General features: G+C 45.2%; 1 protein-coding gene across 2 annotated transcripts in view; it reads left to right on the forward strand.

Moving 5' to 3' along the window:
* Positions 1-21426, forward strand: part of SLC24A3 (solute carrier family 24 member 3) — a 355771-nt gene that overhangs the window by 248027 nt on the left and 86318 nt on the right. For both annotated transcript variants that reach the window (XM_030558108.1, XM_030558109.1), the window contains exons 4-6: positions 7542-7616; positions 13913-13997; positions 15583-15686. In XM_030558108.1, the coding sequence (XP_030413968.1) occupies positions 7542-7616; positions 13913-13997; positions 15583-15686 (264 nt within the window). The remainder of the gene's footprint in view (positions 1-7541; positions 7617-13912; positions 13998-15582; positions 15687-21426) is intronic.

The raw sequence follows: 21426 nt of genomic DNA on the forward strand, positions 1-21426 counted from the left end.
TCAACCAAGCTTCACAATCATCATCACTGTGTACCAGTATTAAATTATTTGTTTAAAACTTATACTGTGTGTGTGTGTGTGTGTGTGTGTGTGTGTGTGTGTGTGTGTGTGTGTGTGTGTGTGTGTGTGTGTGTGTGTGTGTGTGTGTAATATACACATGTCTTTTTTATGGTGAAAAAAAATTCCCTGGAACCTAACACCCTCATTTACCTTAATTCTTATGGGGAAATTGGGTTCGCTTAACATCATTTTGCTTAAAGTCACATTTTTCAGGAACAGAACCAAAACGTTAAGTGAGGAGTTACTCTGTCGGGTCAAACTGATGGTCCATCCCGCCCAGTGTCTTGTCTCTGGCGGCGGCCAGTACCAGAGCTTCAGGAGGAGTGTACAGAACAGAGAAGTTGGAGTGATCCACCCCTGAATTCTCTTCCCAGCTTCTGGCAGTCAGAGGTTTAGTGTCATCTCAAGCATGGGGTTGCATCACTGACCATCTTGGGTAGCCATTGATGGACCTAGTCTCCATGAACTTATCCAGGTTTTTTTGAGTCCAGTAATACTATTGGCAATCACAACATCCCATGGCAATGAGTTCCACAGGTTAGTTGGGTGAAAAAATAGTTCTTCTTGTTTGTATTAAACCTGCTGCCTATTTCACCAGGTGAACCCTGGTTTTTGTATTTTGGGGAAAGGGTAAATGATACTTATTTGTCATCATTCATGATATTATAGACTTCTAAGATATCTACCCTTAGTCACATTTTTTTTAAAAGAATAGTCCTAATCCTTCAAGTCTCTTCTCATGTGGAAGTCATACTTTTGATCATATTTGCTGCCCTTCTCTGAACCTTTTCCAGTTCTACTATATCTTTCTTGAGATGGGATCACCAGAACTGCACTCAGTATTCAAGGTGTGGGCAAAGGATAGATTGATATAGTGGATTTATGATATTTTCTGTCTTATTTTCTATTCCTTTCCTAATAGTTCCTAATGTTCTGTTAGCCTTTTTGACCTCTGCAGCATATTGTGCTGAAGTTTCAGAAGTCTCTGTAGCTTGAGGTCTTCAAACCAATTTTGAGGATTTCAATAACTCAGTCCTGGGTTAGGGGTTGTTATAAAATTGGATGGGTGGGGTTCTGTGGCCTGCCTTGTGCAGGAGGTCAGACTAGATGATCAGATTGGTCCCTTCTGACCTATGAGTCTATGAGTCTATGAGCTAATTTAGAACTGATCATTATTAAGGCTAAGATTTTGTCATGGTTATTTTTAGTAAAAGACACAGATATGTCACGGGTACTAAAAAGTTTACGGAAACCATGACCTGTCTGTGACTTTTGCTGCTGCAGCTCCATAGTTTCCCCCACCACCGTGGTGGCTGAGAGCTGTAGGGGTCCCCCTCTGCCCATGACAGCTGGAAGCTGCAGGGTGACCATTTTTCCCAAAGAGAAAATGGGACACCCCCCAACCACTTACCCAAGGTGTCCCTCACACAAGACTGTCGCCCATCGCTGGAACCCTGAGGAGGGTCCCCTCAGGAGTCTGTCACCAGAACCTTGCAGGAGGTCCCCTGTCTCCTGCTGCTGGAACCCTGCCAGGACCCCATTGGCTTCCAGCTCCAGAGTCCTGCAGCCCCTGGGGCTGAAGCAGAGAATGTCACGGAGGTCTCTGGAAGTCACCAGTTCTGTGACTTCCATGGCCTCCGGGACATAAGTGTAGCCTTAATCATTATATATGTGTTGTTAGGATTATTTTTTCCAACTACATGTTTTGTACATGATGATTGTTATTATTTAACATTGCTTGTATTAAGATAGGGCCCACAGTGGGCTAGGTCCGGCAGACGGTAAGTTGGGCACTGCAATGAAGAGCTCACAAGCTGAGAAGGCTGGAGGAAGAAGGGTAAAACGTGTATTTTTTCCAGCTGGGCCTTGACCTAAGTGGTGAATTTTACAGCAGAAGTGGGCCTTGTGGGAGGACTTAGAAGAAGGAGAAGTTACCTCGTTGATCAGTTCAAATAGGGCATCTGAGACGTGGGGTAACGTGGAAGAAAACATAAAGATGGTTGTGGAAGAGTCAAACAAATAGAATCTTGAGACCAGGATCATTGGCAGGGTCAGAGAGGAGCAACACAGTGAGAGGTGACTAGGCAAACACGGAGGGACAGAGTTGCAAAGAGACAGTTAAGTGGGGGGTTTTACTGGCGGAAAGGGAAGTCAAAGAATCGCCTTGCTAACTCTATCCCAAATCCTCAGTCTGGCCCTGTGCATGTTGTTGTGATCAAAGACTTTACATTCGTTGGGGTGGCAAAACATTGTTTTGCAACCTCTGCCCCGACCTCCACAAAAAATAATACTAAGCCAGATTCTGCTGGGAAGCGCTCAACGAAACAGTTATGCTCAAAACCAACAGGCATCCTGACTTGGATGAGGAGCAGCCAGAGAAGTTGTGCTGAAATGATACAGATGATATCTCCCTCCCCACTAGTCTTCACTCTAACGTTAAAAATAGACCAGTCACAGATTTAACGTCAACCACAGGTGTATCATTATGCATTCTCTCCACTGTTCCTATGCGTGTGGCTTCTGCAGAACCAAACTTTTATGGAACTCAAGAACTTCTTGAGATCTTCAGTAAGTCAAGAGAGACTCAGGGTTTGCAATAGTGTCAATAAAACACCCACTATCAAAAAGCCAGAGTGCGACGGTCTGACAGATGAATGCATACACAAAAAGTCAAAAGGTCCCTCATAAACATTAGGCTGCTTGAGTTTGAGTCACTGCAAATGTTTACAGTAGATAAATAGTGTGAGACAGTGTTTACAATTAAAAATAGTTTTATAAGGCGACCAGATTTTCAGTATTTACAGCAAATTAAAACAACCTTGTATGCAGTAATTCCTAATGGAGATTTATGTAACTTCATTTGCATCTCTTTAGTAAGATTCAGTAAAGGCTCCTAAAAAATATCTTTCTCTGTGACCAGTAATTCTCATTTTGATATGTTTATCTTGAAGAAATACATGATTTTAATATAAATTTGTAGAACAGAGGCTCGACCAACAATCCGTGTCTAGGTGTAAAATGTTACCTCATTAAAATTACCCGTAAAACTGCAGTCAGAGTGACAGAAGACTTCTAGGATGTGAATTGCACCTACAGAATCAACTAGCCACAGGTTGGAAGAAATTGCTGTTGAATTCCCTGAGAGAACACAAAGCAATTGGTAACTTCCATGTTATGGAACGATACCTCTTCTAAATTATAATCGTGAGTAAGGTATTGAGTGTCCTAGAAGCAAATTAAGGTACCATCAGAATAGTGGCAGTGACCATCGAGGCAACCTGTTTTACTAGCTACTGTGAAACATTGCAGAGGTCCCCCAGTGGCAGGAAGTCCACTGGAGGATGGTTGTCGTGGTTGAAAGCAGATGAAACCTCCCTTTGTCTGTAATGCCTAATGGCGGGCAAAGGTGCAAAGCATGGGTACCAGGTGGCCTGATTCCCTTGAACCATCTCTGGCTTCAGAGCTTCCAGTCCTGAGCATAGCTGGTGCAGTTGGAGGCCAGGGAGCCCATGCATTTGTTCTCTGCTGAGTCCTCATTCCTCTACTGTGCTTGTGTTAAATCCCTTGAAAAATAACACACCTGTAGCTAATTGCTTACTGTGGAGGGATGGTACACTGGTGCTGTGAGAACACTGGCATCCACCATCCCCAGGGAAGCAGTGCCACAGCCGTGTTAAAGGCCCAGTGCATGGCACGTGGTATTACACACTCTGAAATGGCAATCTCTTGTCCCTTCAGTAGCAGCATAAAGCGAACATTCTGGGAACATTCACAGGGCGGGGAGGCCACGTGAGCAACCCATGGGAGCAGAAGCCCATGGCATCACTGCTGTCTTCTTCAGGATGGGAAAGGGAAACTAAACCAAGCAGCCTAGGCCCCAGTTCTGCTTTGCCAGAAGTGAAGTAGGGAGCTGAGGAGCACAGTGGCACCGAGGCCTGCCCCCTTGCTCAGGAAGGGAGGGGCAGCCAAGCATTCCAAGTGCCCCTACTGATTTTGCTGTAGGGGAAGGGGAAGAGGCCCACTCCACTTTATTGGGGAGCAGGGGAAGACAGGAGCCCTTTTTTCCAGTCAAATATGGGGATTCTTTCCTGTGTACATTTTATTTTACGATCAGCAGTTTCTCTTTATAGAAAAGGCTGCTGGCTGAAAAAAGCCAAGGAGAGAACAGGGAGATGGGAATAGTGGTTAGATCATGTCAGCAGGGTGAGGGAGTTGGAAAGGCCTAGTTTAGCCTCCAAACAGTTATCAAGCTGTGTGGTTACTGGGTCGTACGGTTTGTAATGGAAAAAGATGACCAGAAAATAAATATGATTGTGTGTGATCATTTAACTTGCAACAGAGAATGACGCCAAATGAGGACAAATAATTGACTTTATTCAAACATAATTCCATCAGAATTCCAGACTGATTCCCAGAAGTCTCTAGTCCACTTCTCCAAAACCACCTTATAAACAACCATCAAAAACCCACAAAGAAACCCTGGGAGGTATAAATTCAGTAAAGGGGCATATGGGAAATTAGTCTATTGCAGCTAATGCTGAATAAAAGTGCCACAAACAGCTGTAGTGCTGAAGTTGCACAATTCAGATAAATTAAGGAATGCAATTAACGATCCTTCATATACAGTAGAACCTCAGAGTTACGAACACCTCAGTAATGGAGGGTGTTCGTAATTCTGAAATGTTCGTAACTCTGAACAAAGCATCATGGTTGTTTGTTCAAAAGTTTACAACTGAACATTGACTTCGTACAGCTTTGAAATTTTACCAAGCAGAAGAAAAATACTGCTTTCCCTTTATTTTTTTTAGTAGTTTACGTTTAACACAGTACTGTACTATATTTGCTTTCTTTTGTCTCTGCTGCTGCCTGATTTGTACTTCCGATTCCAAATGAGGTGTGTGGTTGACTGGTCAGTTCGTAACTCCGGTGTTCCTAACTCTGAGGTTCTACTGTATATAAATATGGGCAGCCGAACGCATCACTGTCCATACTCATTTCCTACCGCTTTTGGGGATCATTGATATGCTGTGTGATGGCACATTTGTGGTTTGGGGTACGTCTACAAAGCAAAGAAAAACCCATGGCTGTGCCAGCTGTCTCAGGGTCATGGAGCTCGGCCTACAGGGCAATTTCATTGCTGTGTAGACTTCCAGGCTCAGGCTGGGGTCTCAGCCTGAGCACCAGCCCGAATACAGAAGTCCACACAGCAGTGAAACAGCCTTGCAATCCAAGCCCCACAAGGCTGAGTCATCTGGCACAAGCCAGCTGTGGGTTTGTCTTTGCTGTGTAGACGTGCCCTTTGTGTGATGGTGGGGGTGGTGTTTTTTTTAAATAGCAGTGGAGAGCTATGATCATGACCACCTGTTCCTAGGTGCTCACACCGGTAGAAAAGCTGCTCTGAGAACAGTGTGTACCGTTGCACATTCCCTGCTCCTTCTGTGGCGCCTACGGCCCTGATCGTGCAAACAAGGTTGTGCTTAACTTTAAGCACATGAGTAATTCCACTGGGCCAGAATTCTGCACCACTGAAGTCAATGGGAATTTTGCCATTAATGTCCCTGATGCAGGATCAGGCCCTTGATGCATAAGAGTTTGTATGATCAGAGCCTATGCTTCTTTACCTCTTCACCATGCCGAGTCATCACTAGCTCTCTGCAAGGCACCATCGGCAGTCCTGTCCAGAAATCAGTCTGCATCACAACACAATGTATCACCGCAGGGCCCAGAGCTTGCTACAGCTTCTTTTTAGGAGTTCAAACCAGTCTTTTTTTCCCTGCGCAGCTTGTAAAAATAATGCTATCGAGGGATGTGACAGGCAGCGCAAAATGTGTAGCCTGCTTTGAACTTTAAAACAGTTCAGTCTCACTCCAAGGTTAGAAAGGCCACTGAGGTTGCAATGCCTTCAGTAGAAATGTAAAGAGAAGGGAATTTTGGAGACAGTGGTGCGCTCCATGGGCCCAACTGTAAAAAACTCTTATTTCTGGGGATCTGTGCTGTTCACTTTCAGACATGCCCAGTCAATTTTACTCTCTCTGACAGGCTATGCATTTTTTAAAAAAAAAGTAAAATTGCAGAAAGAGAGTTTTTAAGGTGGGGGTGATTTGCTTAATCAAGTGAGACAGGGGCCATAAACGCTTGGCAGGGTGGAACCGCAGATGACAAGGGCTGCTGTGGTACTGTAAACCAGCCCTGAAGCAGTGCAATGTTATCCTAACGCTAATGGTTCATTTTGCTACTCCAGTGAACGATATACACAATTTCATTTTCGAATCCACCCTAATACCATCGTTAATGACAGTAACCCCATGCAAGACTGTGATCTTTACAGTATTATTTATTGGAACACCTAAAGATCTCCCAGAGTACTCCCTGTGAAACTCACCGATACTGTAGTCTGCTCGAATGGGATCCAGGAGAGAAATGTAGTATCCCAATACACCCTGGGGCTGTTCCATGGCAGCTGATTGAGACAGACCATTTCCAAATCTCTGTTGGGGATGCCAGGCTTATAAATACAGCATCTACCTCATTTTCCATAAAACCGGTAGAGCCAAATTATTGCAGACCCTACATGAATGCACTGGACGGGGAAAGAGCAGCCATAATTCGACTGCAGGCACCCAGAGCACAAGGAGGAGCACACTAGCCAGATTTGGAGAGAGGACTCTGCCTCTTGTGCCTCCCCATTCCGTGCTGGGAGTAGCCCTGGCTAACCCGTCACCAAGGGAGTCCAGCATCTCACTGCTCTGACCTCAGCCCCACTGGGTGCATAAGGCTTTGCAAAAGCATAATAAGCCAGATCCTTAGCTGTTGCAGATTGAAATAGCTCCACAGAATGATTTAAACCAGCTGGGGATCTGCTCCTGTGTCGCATGGCTCTGTCTCCTCCCAAATCAGTTCAGACCCTGAGGAGGCAGAGTGGGCCCTATGATTAGTTAACATTAAAATGATGAATTTACATCTTTTCCAGCCACTCATTTGGAGGGGAGCGGGAAGGGAAAGGAGTTCTTTCTAAGACTAGCATTACTTTGGATTAAATAAAATCCTAGGATTAGAATTCTAGGTATCATTCCAGGGAGTCTAAGCACAAAGACACTTCTTCGCTCTGCATTGAAGCACTAGCAATTGAAAACCCCTTCTGAAGAGTTCAGATTTTCATGGGACACACTCATACTTTAAAAAAAAAATAAAAAAAGATCCCTGATTTATGGAAAAGGGGGATAAAGGAGATATTGAATGTGTTTCAGCAACATCTAGAGAACTTTAAAAAATCATCTGTCATTGTCTGATGCTAAGTGACTGTGGCACTTGAAAACTTGTAAGAAGTTTTGGATAAATACTTCATGATCCTTCCATTAACTACTAAGATGGCCCATAAATTGCTCTAGCAATAGAATTAAAAAACCCAAGCTCAAGTGGGACTTTGCAATCTGCATCTTTCCCTGCATCTTCTAAACTCAATATTATGTTTTCTCTTTCAGGCCATGTATATGTTCTACGCTTTGGCAATTGTCTGTGATGATTTCTTTGTCCCTTCATTGGAAAAGATTAGTGAAGTAAGTATCTGTAGATGTTTCTTGGACCTGCTTGTCACTTGAGTAGCAATTTCCCTTGAAAACCTCAAGATGTGTCCATAGTAGATAGCATTATATTATAGTATCTCCTTGGTGGGTTTTTTTTAATATAATGGGTAAGAAAACAGATATTTGTTTACGTTGGATTATAATATCATGTAAATGAGTGGTTTGGCTTTGTGTGTTTCTGTTATGGGAGCCTGCGTGTGCATTTCTTACTGAACAAATAATGTTTGTAGGGTACCCTTACAAAGCTTGTGATTGCCACTTCAATAACAATAAGAACAGTTATATCTGCAGAGCACTCCTCTCTTTAGCAAATAGTTAGAGGCCCTCTACAATAGAAGAAGCGTAAATACTATATGGTTAAAAACCTGGTAATGGTCTTGTGGTTAAGTTGCTCATCTGGGATTCAGAAGTTCAGTTCCTGGCTCTGTAACAAACTTCTTGTATGAGACTTTGGGCAAATCACTTAGCCTTTCTGTGCCCCACAGGTTGTTGGCGTTTCTTCTCTCCCAATATTTTGTTGTCTTATCTATTTAATTCACAAGCTCTTCAAGGCAGGGACTGTCTCATAGTGCATATTTGTTCAACATCTTGCAAAATGAATTCCCAATTTTGGCTGGGACCTCTCAGTGCTACTGAAATAAAAATGAGAGTAATACAGTTCTAAAAATACAATCTAGCGTACTGTAATTCAGACGAAGATCGCCAACAATTGCATATTTTTAGCCTTCTGATGAAAAATGTCTGTTTGAGCCTGGATTACATTAAAATAGACATTTTCCCAGTAAAAACTAAGTTTTAAATTTTGCAGAATTACAGTTCTTCCAGCTTCTCAAACTTGTGCACTCTAAATTCTGATAAACTTCCAGTAAATCATCCCATCAGCTTCACTGGCCAATTCTTTGGAGGGGGGGGATGAGAGAAATTAAGATGTGTCTCTACTTTGACATGAAAATGTTGATCCACTGGATACTTCCAAGTTTCAAATGATGTTTTAAACCCGCTCTGCATCACATTGGGGCAAACAGGTCACCCAAAGGGGCTAAAAGACGACTATTTTGGACCACACACGCCACAAATGTGGATTCTACTGCCCTGACATTGATTACAACAAAGTCTTGGTTTGGATTCAAAATTCAACAGATATGCAGCAGTCTCCTTATATGTGCAGTCACTGGGCAGATGGAGGGATATCTGTGCTCCTCCTGCTTGGCTAAGAATTGCATGCGTCCTATTACTTTTGCTGCCTCAGTCCCCACCCCAGCCAGCTTCTCTGCATCACCCACCTGCTGTCTTGTAAACTGTGAGATCTTTGGGGCAGGGCCTTTCATTTTCTACATTTTACAGCACCTAGAATTGGGAGCCCTTAGCTCGCTGGCCTGTACATGCTGCTGCAATATGAATGTATAATAACAATAATAATGAATGGTAAAAATTCTGCTGAGTGCATGTCACAGAGCAGACTTCAGTTTAAAACACTGGGCCAGATCCTCGGCTGATATAAATTAGGAGCTATGGTTGATTTACATTAGCTGAGGCTCTGATCCCTTATTTAGATTTCAGACCTCCCTTCAAGATTCTAATTCTATTTTAAATTGTACAGCAGCAGGGAAAGCTGCTCTCACACATTTCAAGAAATTGCAAAGTGAGCTGTCCCCATTTGGCTCAGGCCAGCAGGATGAAATTTTAAAAGATAAGGAGCACTGCCCAGCCTGAATAAACACAGAAAGATAATTATCTGTTGAGTGTGGGCCGTGTGTTTGAAGTGTCTTCAAGTCTTTCCCAAAGCCAATTCCATGCAACGAAATCTGTGTTGCAGGTAGGAAATACAGATTGGTTTTGCCACTTGGAGATCTTTGTCAATTGGGAAGGACTCCTGCAGATCTCCCCTGATGGTAGAACCACAATTATCCATCTTCCTGAAAACGGAGCTGCTTCTGAGCTGGGGGAGGAGGTGTGGGAGGTTAGTTGCAGAATCATTTCTATCTGACAGCTTTGATGGAAGCTGACTCATAAACTATACTGGTGTTTCTGGTTCATCGGAATACAACACAGCCTCGTCTCAGCAAAAACCGTTTGGATGATCAAAGGGGTGATTGGGCAACTGATCTGTGCCAGAGATATAGTTGTGGTGCAGAGAAGAGGGAGTGTGGTTTAACAAGTATTATATAAATGTGATCATACTGCAGACCATAGCAATGTGATATAGGTTAACAATACATGTTAACCATGATTATCCAAAGATGCCTTAACTCTCTCAAAAACATGAGGGTTTTTTTTTTTCAATATATTTATTCTCAGCCCAAAGGTGACCTTTTTGGGACACAAAGTCCTTTCTTTCCAATTACATCAAGCTGCTCTAGAGTTCTGTGACAATGAAAGAAATACATGTTCCTCTTTTCAGAGTTGCTCCAACTTTTTTTTTTTTTTGGTCTTAATATGAAATGGCTTGTCTTTAAAACTTCCAACTTGCATGGACATAGCCTTCAGTGTTAGCATTCCAATGTTCATGGGAAAGAGGTCCAGCTAACTTGAGAAGGGTCTCCACTGCCTTTTCTCCTGGCGCCCTTCTCTGCCTTTTTCAGACTAAAGGGGAAATAGTTTGATCAGACTTTCGGATAACATCTGGTGCTGGATTCTGCTGCCCTTCCTCGCACAAAGTAATCGTCTGCTCCACAAGAAGTCCTACTGAAATCAATAGGACAGCTTTGAGAGCCAGGGATTATTCAGTGTCACTAAAGGTGACAGATATGCAACCCTATCGGGTGATGTGGTATGCTTTTTATACATTTAATAGCTTCTCTCACTTGTTAACTTGCAAAACTTTGTTATTGGAAAGAGGTCGCGCTGTCATTCAATCACATTAGGGAAGTCCTTTTGCCTATGGCAGGGGCGGGCAAACTTTTTGGCCTGAGGGCCGCATCGGCTTTCGTAAATTGTATGGAGGGCCTGTTAGGGGAGGGGGTCGTGGCCGGGCCCCCACCTCCTATCTGCCCCCCCGGGACTCCTGCCCCATCCAACCCCCCTGTTCCCTAATAGCCTCTCTGGAACCCCTGCTCCATCCACACATCCCTGCTCCCTGTCCCCTGACTGCCCCCGACCCCCATCACCCTATCCAACCCCTCCTCTCATTCCTGACAGCCTCCCCAGGACCCCTGCCCCATCCAACCACCCCTTCTCCCTGGCCCTTGACTGGCCCCGGAACCCTTGCCACTGACTTCCCCCTGCCACCCCATCCAACCTCCCCTCCTTTCTGACTGCCCTCCCCAGGACCTCTGCCCCCATTCAACCCCCTGTTTCCCCCTCGACCACCATCCACACCCCCACCCCTGACTCCCCTGTCCTCTATCCAACCGTCCCCCCTGCTCCTTGCCCCCTTACCACACAGCCTGGAGCACCAGTCACTGGCCATGCTACAGCCACACTGCCGCTGTTGCCGCCCCCACCACCATGCAGCTCAGAGCACCGGGTCAGGCCAGGAGGCTCACTGCCCAGAGCATGCAGCACCCAGAGCATTGTGCCGGTGGCAGAGTGAGCGAGCTGAGGCTGTGAGCGAGGGGGAACAGCGAGGGAGGGGTTGGGGACTAGTCTCCCGGGCCAGGAGCTTGGGGGCCAGAAGGATGGTCCCGCGGGCTGGATGTGGCCCGCAGGATGTAGTTTGCCCACCCCTGGCCTAAGGGCTTGTATAAACTTGGAAATTGACATTCCACAATAGCTCCTCATGCGGACATGCTTATTCCAGATAAGAATGGTTTTTTCCATTTTAGTTCAATCAGCTTTGGAAGTGTATTAATATTAGGGTTATAATAGCATATGCAGGCTCCAACTGATAGCACCATGGAATAGATTTTTACTTCCTTTTCCACATCTTTGGACTACCCAGCTTGTCGTGGCCATTTGAATGCATTGCCTCAGATTTCTGTCCTAGGGAAGCCACTGTTATTATAATCTGTCTTTAGGAAGTACGAACTCAAGCATATCCATTGACTGATTATCTCTCCTTTGAAGGCATCAGTGGGGCGCAGGTTGTATGTTATATGATGAGTGTATCTGTGTTTCCACTGAGCCTGGTGTAGAAGAAACTAGCTCTTTGGGAGATCTGCCTTTGTTCCTAGATATGTCTTTCACAATATTTTCAGTCCTGGTTCGATCACTTTCAGAAAAGCTTTTGGTTAATCAATTTGTCACACGTTATTATAACAATAAAACACTTTTATATAACATTCCCATGGAGGCCAGACTTTGCCCACACACCTCTTCTTCCATTGCTCCCCTATGACATATTTGAAAGACTGTATAATTTGCATGTGAGGAGGGCAGAGTTAAGGGTATCTGGCGTCCTTGTGAGAAAATGAAGCTGTGATCACACTGTTAATTGAGGATTCGATTGCTTGTTCTGCATTTTTGCAGAATGAATTAACTCTCTACCTTATCTTTGCATATATATAGTTTTCTGAGTAAATATTTATGAAGAACCCTCAGAGATTCTTGTGGTAAAAGTACAAGGCGCTTTGGGATTTTTTTCAGGTTTTTTTCAGGTTTCAGCGGGAATTAATGGAAGATAGAGGAAGTGTTTAGATTACTTGTCTGCTTGCTTGCTCTTTGTTCTTTTAAATGACGAGTGCTGTCTGGAAAGCTTTTCCTTCACATTCCATTGCCCCTCCTTCCACTGATGACCCATACCCAGGCGCTGCAGCTTACGTGTTTGGGTCTGTTTTGTGTAGAAACAAGATAGCAGTTTGCAGCCATGCTAGAGGGGGGTTGCTTTCTAGGTTCTTTGCATAAAACAATGGCTGTTGCTGGCTGGGCCTGTTAGCTTCAGTACTTTGGTCCCATTTACTGAACTGTAGCTTGTACCGATGGAATGGTGGGACTGCACAAAGCAGAGAGTAAATCGTTAACTGAGCCGATATTTGGAAAAGATTTATACCAATGAAATCTATATACAGTAGTGAGTGCTTTTCCTCTCAGCAAATAGTGTTTTAAATAAGAACAGCCCCCATATGTCTAGGGCTGTGACGGCTAGAAGTGGGCTTTTGGGTTTCTTGCAGCTAAAACAAATTTGTTAAGTATGGGTATTTTAAGAGAATGCCAGTCCTTGATTATCAGTGGAGATTATGTTAGCGCAGTGGTCCCCAATGTGGTATGGGTGGGTGCAATGGCGCCCGCCAGGGCATTTATGTGCACCCACCTAGTGCCCAGCAGGGGAGGGAAGCCGCAGACCCATGCCTGCCGGGGACAGAGAACTCCAGGGCTGCAGGCTGCAGGGGCCGGTGTTCTCGATCCCTGGCAGGCACAGGGCTGTGGCTTCTCTCTGGCTTCTCCGGGGCTGCAGACTGCGGGCACCAGTGTTCTCGGTCCCTGGCAGGCGCGGGGTCACGGCTTAAGCTGGAGAGAAGTCGCGGCCCCATGCCTGCTGGGGACAGAGAACTCCGGGGCTGCGGGTGCCAGTGTTCTCTGTCCCTGGCAGGCGCGAGGCCCACCTACTGCCCAGCAGGGGAGAGAAGCCGGGCCGCACGCCCACTGGGGACAGGGTACTCCGAGGCTGCATGCTGCGGGCACCTGTGTTCTCTGTCCTCCCGGCTTCTCTCCAGCTTCCCTCTGCACTGCCCAGAACTGGCGCCAAAAAACAAAAACAAAAAAAACAAAAAAAAAACCCACTCTGACTCTGCAGATGGACAGAATGCCGCCCCGTAGCATGTGCTGCCCCTGGAGCCGGCCCTGTATGTGAGTAATAGCTTTCACCCACCACACTCTTCTGTAAACATGAATGTGCTACTGGCCACAAAAAGGTTGGGGACCACTGTGTTAGCAGTTCTGGGTAAATCCCATACAGCCAAGTTAGCACCTTGAGTCTGGGGCACTCACACCCTTACATACTCCCCAGAGCACATGGGCAAGAACTTGGCTCCATCCCTCCAGTCCCCACCATGTACTGGCCAGAGTAGGTGAGACAACGTGTGCATGGAGACAGGAAAGGAATCATGACTCAGAGGGGTGTTGTCATGTCTCCTGGGGGGGAGCAGTGCTCAAAGGAACAATCTAGCCCTCTGTAAATTGAAATCAGAGGGCACAACCATCTTGCTTTATTAGATTGAGAATGCAATATTTCCCCATGGTAACAAATGCTTCTCTGTCTTGTTGGTTTGTCCCTTCTTTCCATTTAAGCATATAAGCAATTTCCTGCTCAGACAGACAACTTAACTTTTTCAGTTGAATTTCTTCCTATGTGCCAGTGTTATAATCATGGACTTCATTTTGTTTCTCTGTAGCGCTTGCATCTTAGTGAAGATGTGGCTGGGGCAACTTTCATGGCAGCTGGAAGCTCCGCTCCTGAGTTGTTTACGTCGGTTATAGGTAACTAACCAGCCACTTCTTCTTTAAACAGGTTTTAAAGGCACTAAGTACAGCTTTAATTGCCAAAAGAGTTGTAATAAGTCTTAACCTGTTCTCTCATGGACACATGGAAGATTAATTGTGATAAATCCTTAAGTCTAGGAGCTATATGTATAAATCTCCTGATGTGGATGAAAGCAAACTCCTGAATTTCTGTTCTTATGTACAATGTGCGTCACCCAGCATAATCCAGGCTCTGTGCACCGTGAATAGATTAACACGCCACTGAAGTGCATCTACACACACAATGGCCATGCTTTGTGTCTATTACAGAGGACTAAATACAGTTTGAGAATGGATCAGTCCCATCTACACTGCAAGATAGAACCATGTTTTTAACTGTGTTGAGGGGCTACATAGTTCGATTACAGTGTAGATAGAAATTTTAGTGCAGATCGGGGGGGGGTTATGTTTGGTCTTGTTTTGGATGAGAGGCTGGAGCACAGGGGTGTAGCTGTGTGCACTGGAGATCTATGCAAGCAGTTCTCCCGTGTGTCCAACCATCTTCTCCTCCTCCTCCAAGAACAAGAAATTTCTGACCCTCTCTGTGATGCATACAAGGGCATGCTGTGAGGGCTAGTGGAGGCTGCTGGCTTGTGAAGTTGTGGATTCAAAACCTTTATAGGGAGAGATTAGTTGAGAGATTAAAAAAATTACCCTTCATCCCGCCAGAAGGCTCAGTTTAGAAGAGAAGGATGTGTAGCCATATTGCTTAAGGCACTGCTGGAGGATGCTCAGATACTACCCTGATGAGCACAATATAGAACAGAGGATTGGAGGGACTCCCTCACAGCAGCACTCAGCTCATGGTGGGCAGAAGAGGGAGCTATCCTATTGCAGCAAGATCCAGGTACAGTAGAACCTCAGAGTTACGAACACCAGAGTTACATACTGACCGGTCAATTGCATGCCGCATTTAGAACTGGAAGTACGCAATCAGGCAGCAGCAGAGACAACAACAACAACAAAAAAAGCAAAGATAGTACAGTACTGTGTGAAACGTAAACTACACCTCTGCCCCGATAGAACGCTGTCCTCGGGAGCCAAAAAATCTTACTGTGTTATAGGTGAAACTGCATTATATTGAACTTGCTTTGATCCGCCGGAGTGCACAGCGCCCCCCCACCTCACCCCAAGTGCTGCTTTACTGCGCTATATCCGAATTCATGTTATATTCGGTCACGTTATATCAGAGTAGAGGTGTATTACAAAAATAATGGGAAAGTTTAAAAAAAAGATTTGACAAGGTAAGGAAACTGTTCCTGTGTTTGTTTCATTTAAATTAAGATGATTAAAAGAAGCATTTTCTTCTGCATAGTAAAATTTCAAAGCTGTATTAAGTCATTATTCAGTTGTTGCAAACTTTTGAAAGACCCATCATAACTTTTGTTCAGAGTTATGAATATTTCAGAGTTACAAACAACCTCCATTCCCGAGGTGTTTGGAACTCCGAAGTTGTAGCGTATACAGCAAAGGGGTGCAGTTTTTTGGAGTAGGATCCCTGTTCTTTCTGACTTACTCTGTTTGCCTTGAACTTGTTTTTCAGGTGTTTTTATCACAAAAGGAGACGTAGGAGTCGGAACTATTGTTGGCTCTGCCGTATTCAACATTCTTTGTATAATCGGTGTGTGTGGCCTTTTCGCAGGACAGGTAAGAGCAGCTAACGAGGTCTACGGGGTTCTCCGTTCCATTGGCTCTCCCTATATCCCAGCAAAATACCAGTGCAAGTCAGCAGCTCATGCAGACTGAAGTTTCTGTTCCTGGGGGAGATATGGGTGTGCAAAATACAAGGGAGCTTTATTTAATTGGGGGTCTGAAGACAGCTTTGGGATCACCAACAACAGCATGGAAGGGACCTGCAGGTAAGCAATACTGCTGCCAAAGTAGCTGGTTCAGAAATAAATGAGGGAGAAGGGAGGAAAAGCTACATTTCCTGGAAGTTTTGAGTCTTGACTTTAGTGAAAGGAGCAGCAGGTCTGAAGACCATTCCCCAGCATCATGTAAAAAGAAAAAATGAAATAGGGTGCAAGCAAGACATACTTTAGGGCTTGAGCTTGTGCTCATTGAACTCAATAACCCAAAGAAATATTCCATCCTTCTCTTCTTCCCCGCTTTCACTTTTAATTTAAATTCTTCCCCCACTTTCCCTTCATTTAGTGCAGGCTAATTGAGGCTTCTCTGTCACCAGCTGTGACATGACCAAATTAGTAGCCAGTAAGGTCTTTGAGGTTTGGTTGCAGATAGCTTTTGTGTTTCTCACCATTATGTACAAAGATATTGAGAACCACATTCTGGGCATTGAAGCCTAGTTGCTAAAATAAATCTGAAGTTATAGAAGGAATGCAACAAATGATATGAAAATATCTTACAAACAACATCTTATAAGCAACTGCATGTCAGCTGTATTGGCATCTTAGACGACAGCTGCAAACACTGGGAATGTTTATGGCAGAGAGGACAGGGCTTTATCAGCAGTAAGACCTTGCCTATGGAATGCAATTCCACCAGAAATGAATGAGCCCAGATCTCACCTCGTTCAGATCAAAAGGGAAGAAACGTCTCTTCCCACAGCAACAAGAACACAATGGCCTGGCAGCACCTCACTCCAGTTAAATAAATAATAATTTAAAAGAATGTCTTGTTTTTCTCATCCAATCAGACCTTATAATCGAAGGGTGGAGAGGAAAACACCATCGGGCCAGATCCTCAACTGGTGTAATCGCCATCTCTCTGTCAAAGTCCATGGAGCTAGGCTGTTTTATACCAGCCAAGGACCTGGCCCTATAGTCTTGACAGAATTTTCTTCTGTTTTGTCCCATGAAGGATGGTGATGACTGCACTATAAAAACCTAGACAGATTAAATTCAGACTTTATGAAACAGGTTTCAGATCATTAAGGGAGGTGGAAATACTTTACATAGGTCAGCTCTGTGATTTCATCCACCAGAAGCAGCAGGGATGGGGAGCCGCTGGAGCTGAGTGCCCTCCATCCAGCACCCTGAGACCTCTCCCATGCCCCAAGCCCCCTCCCAGACCCAAACTCCCTCCCAGAGCCTGTGCCCTGCAGCTCCTCCCATGCCTCTGCCCTGCACTCCAAACCCCTCCCTCAGAGTTAACGGCATTTAAAATGTACCAGCACCCCCTGTTCTCCCAGCATGCCGGTTAAAAAAGCTTTTACTATATATTGCTCCAGGCATAGGCGCCAACTTCTGCTCATCCCAGTGGGTGGTTGACCCCCCTCTTCCCCCAACCCCACTGCAACTCCAGTCTGCCCTGCCCCCATTCCAACCCATTCCCCAAAGTCCCCGCCCCAACTCTGCCCCCTCCCTGCCCCTATTCCGACTCCTTCCCCAAATCTCTGCCCTGGCCCCGCCTCCTCCCCTGAGTGTGCAACGTTCCCACTCCTCCCCACTCCCTCCCAGAGCTTGCTACACTGCCAAACAACTGTTTGGCGGCGACAAGTGCTAGGAGGTAGGCAGAGGAGCGGGGACACAGCACACTCAGGGGAGGAGGCGGAGGAGTAGGTGAGTTGAGGTCGGAGGAGAGCTTGGCTGCCAGTGGGTGCAGAACCCCCACTAATTTTGCCCCATGGGTGCTCCAGCCCCGGAGCACCCACGAAGTCGGCGCCTATGGCTCCAGGTCAGTGCCACAGGACCAAGGGAAAAATAGTATGTGATCACATAATTAAAGACTGTATTATAATCAATACTCACAGAGGCTACAAATTTAAGCTTGCGCAGGCAAGTTGAATTCTGACATTTCCTAGTTTTTGGGTGCTTGGCTTTGCAACCTTAATGTTCTTTTAATGTAGCTTTTGGGGTGTAATATGTATTTAAATGCACCCATATAAAGCTTTGGGCATCATTGAAAAGGAGTGCCATCAACTCTTGGTATTATTTCTTGAATGCTTTTTGCGTGTCAGACTTCCTATGGTTTCCTGAGTTATCCATCTGAACTTAAAGTAACTACGTTGTGAGATTTGAGTGCCTGTCTGAATTAGACAGGTGATTGACTCTGTGTAATTAAATATCTGAGTATTGGAGTTAGCAGAAATGTCAAATATTTTCAGACTCTTTAAGGTGGTCTTTGAAATGTCACTGTATGAACCTGTCTGTAAATGGGAAGTGATGAACAGTAGTGCAGGCAATACAAGGCAATGGGTCAATTAACTCCAAAAGACCAGATGGAGAAGGGGATTCGATTCCTGGATCAGTAGGAGAAAGTGAGCAGGCAGTTTGAGTTTTCACCAGAAAATTTGGAATCCAGCTTTTATCATTTTTTCAAGATGAAACTGGATATTTTCGCTATTAGAAAAATGTTATGGATAAGCCGTGCAGCAGGCATGTTCTGTAGATGGATTCCCTGAAGGAACATGCAGTTTAAAACTTGCTATATGTGCTCAGTGTTTAAGTGGCACCATTGTAACTCGCACTGTGAAAACCCATATGATTCAGGCCAGTTATTAATTACCAAAGCTTTCCCAGGGCATTGAGCAATGTTCCCTGGAGGTGTTCTCTTTTAATCAGCAGGAATTTTTCTCAGTCAGGTTGCCGTGAACAACACTCAAACAGATGGAGATTAACTGTGCAACACGATGACCTAGAAGTTTGATGAAAAGAAGTTTGGAAGTCCAGAAAAAATTGAAAATATTTTGGAAGCCCCTTAGATATTTTTTTTAAAAGACATAACTTAGAACCAAAAACTTCTTATAACTGTCTCAACTCTCCTCCACCTTCCCACACCGGATACATTTCAGAAGTTCAGGAGGGACTTGGCAGCACTAAATTATTCTGTGTGTGGTCTAATGACTACAGACCTAGGAGTGTGGAGCTCTACTTGTTCTTTTAAAGGTGTTAGGGGCCTAACTCCCGTTGATTTCAATGGAAGTTAAGCGTAACACCGACAGACACCAGTCATTGGTGGGCAGGATTGAACCTCTGGAGCTAAATGCATGAGCTAAAAGCCACAGGGCCCTTAGGGAAGGCTGTAGCAGACTCATTAATCTCTCTCTACGCAGTCTCAGCGCCACTAGACGGGACAGAGCACCATACCCAAGCAGTATGTGGGTTACATACTTCCCCTAGCTGAGGAAGTGCACCCCAAACTTCAGAGACTTTCCAGTTAAAATCCCGGATGAGCCCCCACTTGTAACACCGACAGACCCCTATCGTCGGCAGGCGGGATCAAACCTGGGACCTCTGAACCTTAGTGCATGAGCCTCTACCGCATAAAAGCCACGTGACCCTTTGCTAAGGCTGCAGCAGGCTTGTTAATCTCTCTGTAAGTGGTCTCGATGCCACCAGATGGGACGGAGCACCACACCCAAGCAACGCATGGGTTACCTAAGCACCTTAAATGTTAGACCTTTAACCTTTGTTTGCTTAAGTGTTTTCATCTGTAAGAGAGCAGGTATAACCAGACTTACTGTAACAGGGTAGCTGGCCCCTTAAATGCAATTGGGCTCAGCTCTCCTTTCCCCATCCAGGGGCTCAGCCGATTAAGAGGGTGGAGCAGTGCCTGGAGGGGCTATCTGAGGCCTGGTTAGAAAGAGTGTTAGAGCAGACTGAGTCAGCCAGGAAATGTCAGCTCCGAGAGAGAGAAGGGGGTTCCTGGGAGAGGTTGAAAGCAGGGGAGTAGTAAGAGGGATTTTCTGGCTGGCATCCCCAAGCCAGAGAGCATGGGACAGAGGGCTGAAGGCAAGAGGAGCAGCAGCAGCGGCAGAGGGAGATGCCTGCTGGCTCTAAGCCGGAGAGTCAGAGCAGAGGGCTGAAGGAAAGAGAAGCAGCAGAGGGGGTTCCCTGCTGACTTCCCTTTGCCAGAGAGCTGGACTCTAGAGGAACCATGACAGGTTCCCAACGGAAAGGCTGTGTGAGCTCCTGCTGGTAAGAGCGGGGTTGTGCCCCAGAAGGAAGGGCTGGGGTGGCACTCCTAGCAGAGGGACAGAAGAGGACGATTGAAGAGTCCAGGGTGGCAAAAGATGCCGGGATGGTGAGACTGAAGCTGGATTTTTAAAGAATACAAGTCCTGGGGGATATGGACTATGTTTGGGGACTTTTGCTTATGGACTGTTTGTGCTAAGTGTTAGTTAATAAACTCTGTTGATGGATTGGAAGATAAGTTCGTATGGAGGTAGCGGGGACCCAAAAGGAAAACTGAAGTGAGGGCCCACTTGCAGGGCAGCCCTGAGGCTACTTGTTTACATTTAGTTCATGAAGCAATTCTGACCTTTACCTTCCAAAGCGCTTTGAAATCCTCAGATGAAAGGGACTGTAGCAAAGTGAATTATTATTTCCAGTTTGTGAGAATTTGGAAGTAAAACATCAGTGGATGGGTTTTCAAAAAGTGCTCAGCTTTGGCCTAACTCTGCTTCCATTGAAGTTAGGGAGAGTTTGACCGTCCCCTAAAAGGGAGCAGAATTAATCCAACACTGAATGCTTTTGAAAATCCCCCACTAGCTTTTTGCAAGGCTTTCTAAATTTGGCCAAGTATACTGATTCAGTGTCTGCTAAAGAACAAAGTATTGTGTGGTAAACATGGCCAAAATTATGAGTTTTCCCAGATTTGTCCAATAATGAAACGGTTGCCGTTTTCGCTGTATATTCTCAAAGATCTTCCAAAGCAGACGATTTGCATCGGAAGAAAAGGAGAGGAGACTTTTGGTTTTGATGTTGTAGCACACAAGTCTCAGATGCCTCTTCGCATGGCTTGTGTTCAGTGAGGTAAATTGAACTTTACAAGGCAGCTTTTCTATGCCAATTTCAGTTCAGGTGAGCTTCAAATTCAGGAATTAACCAACTAACTCATCCCTACTCAGCCTTCCTTTCCAATTGTGGCTGTTAGGAATAGCCAGTATGGACACAGGGCTTAACTAGCCTCTCTGGTCATGCTGTCTACCTTATTATTGTACAATTGCCTCAGTGGGATAATAGACCCTGTGGGGCTGCGAATTAGGAAAAGCTGCTTTAGTTTCAGCATTTTAGTTTATTGCACTAGTCCCGGTTTCTAGCACCTTTTCCTCATTACTCTTTCTTAGTGAGACTATGTGCATTTAGAAACAACCATTATTCCAGCTCATTATTGTAACTACTTGAGTTCTACTCAGTGCCAAGCACATCACTTTGAAGAGCCAGCTTTCCATTAGGAATCTGTTGTTGTGTGTCAGCATCCCCCTCCTTTGCCTGATAACTTTTCCCTACATCAACCCACGTAGCATGTAATTTACATTGTACACTCCTTGGGCCACAGAAGCATGACCCAGATCCTCAGATGTGGCCGAGGAGCGGTCAGCACGTGTGTGGAGGGGGGAATATGCCGATCTTCAGTCAATAAAATGCTTTGCATACCTAGCTACAGTAAGTCTGTGCTGCTGCACTCTATAACAAGCTAATAA

Source organism: Gopherus evgoodei, chromosome 3 (assembly GCF_007399415.2).
Source record: "Gopherus evgoodei ecotype Sinaloan lineage chromosome 3, rGopEvg1_v1.p, whole genome shotgun sequence".
Classification (NCBI taxonomy): Eukaryota; Metazoa; Chordata; order Testudines; family Testudinidae; genus Gopherus; species Gopherus evgoodei.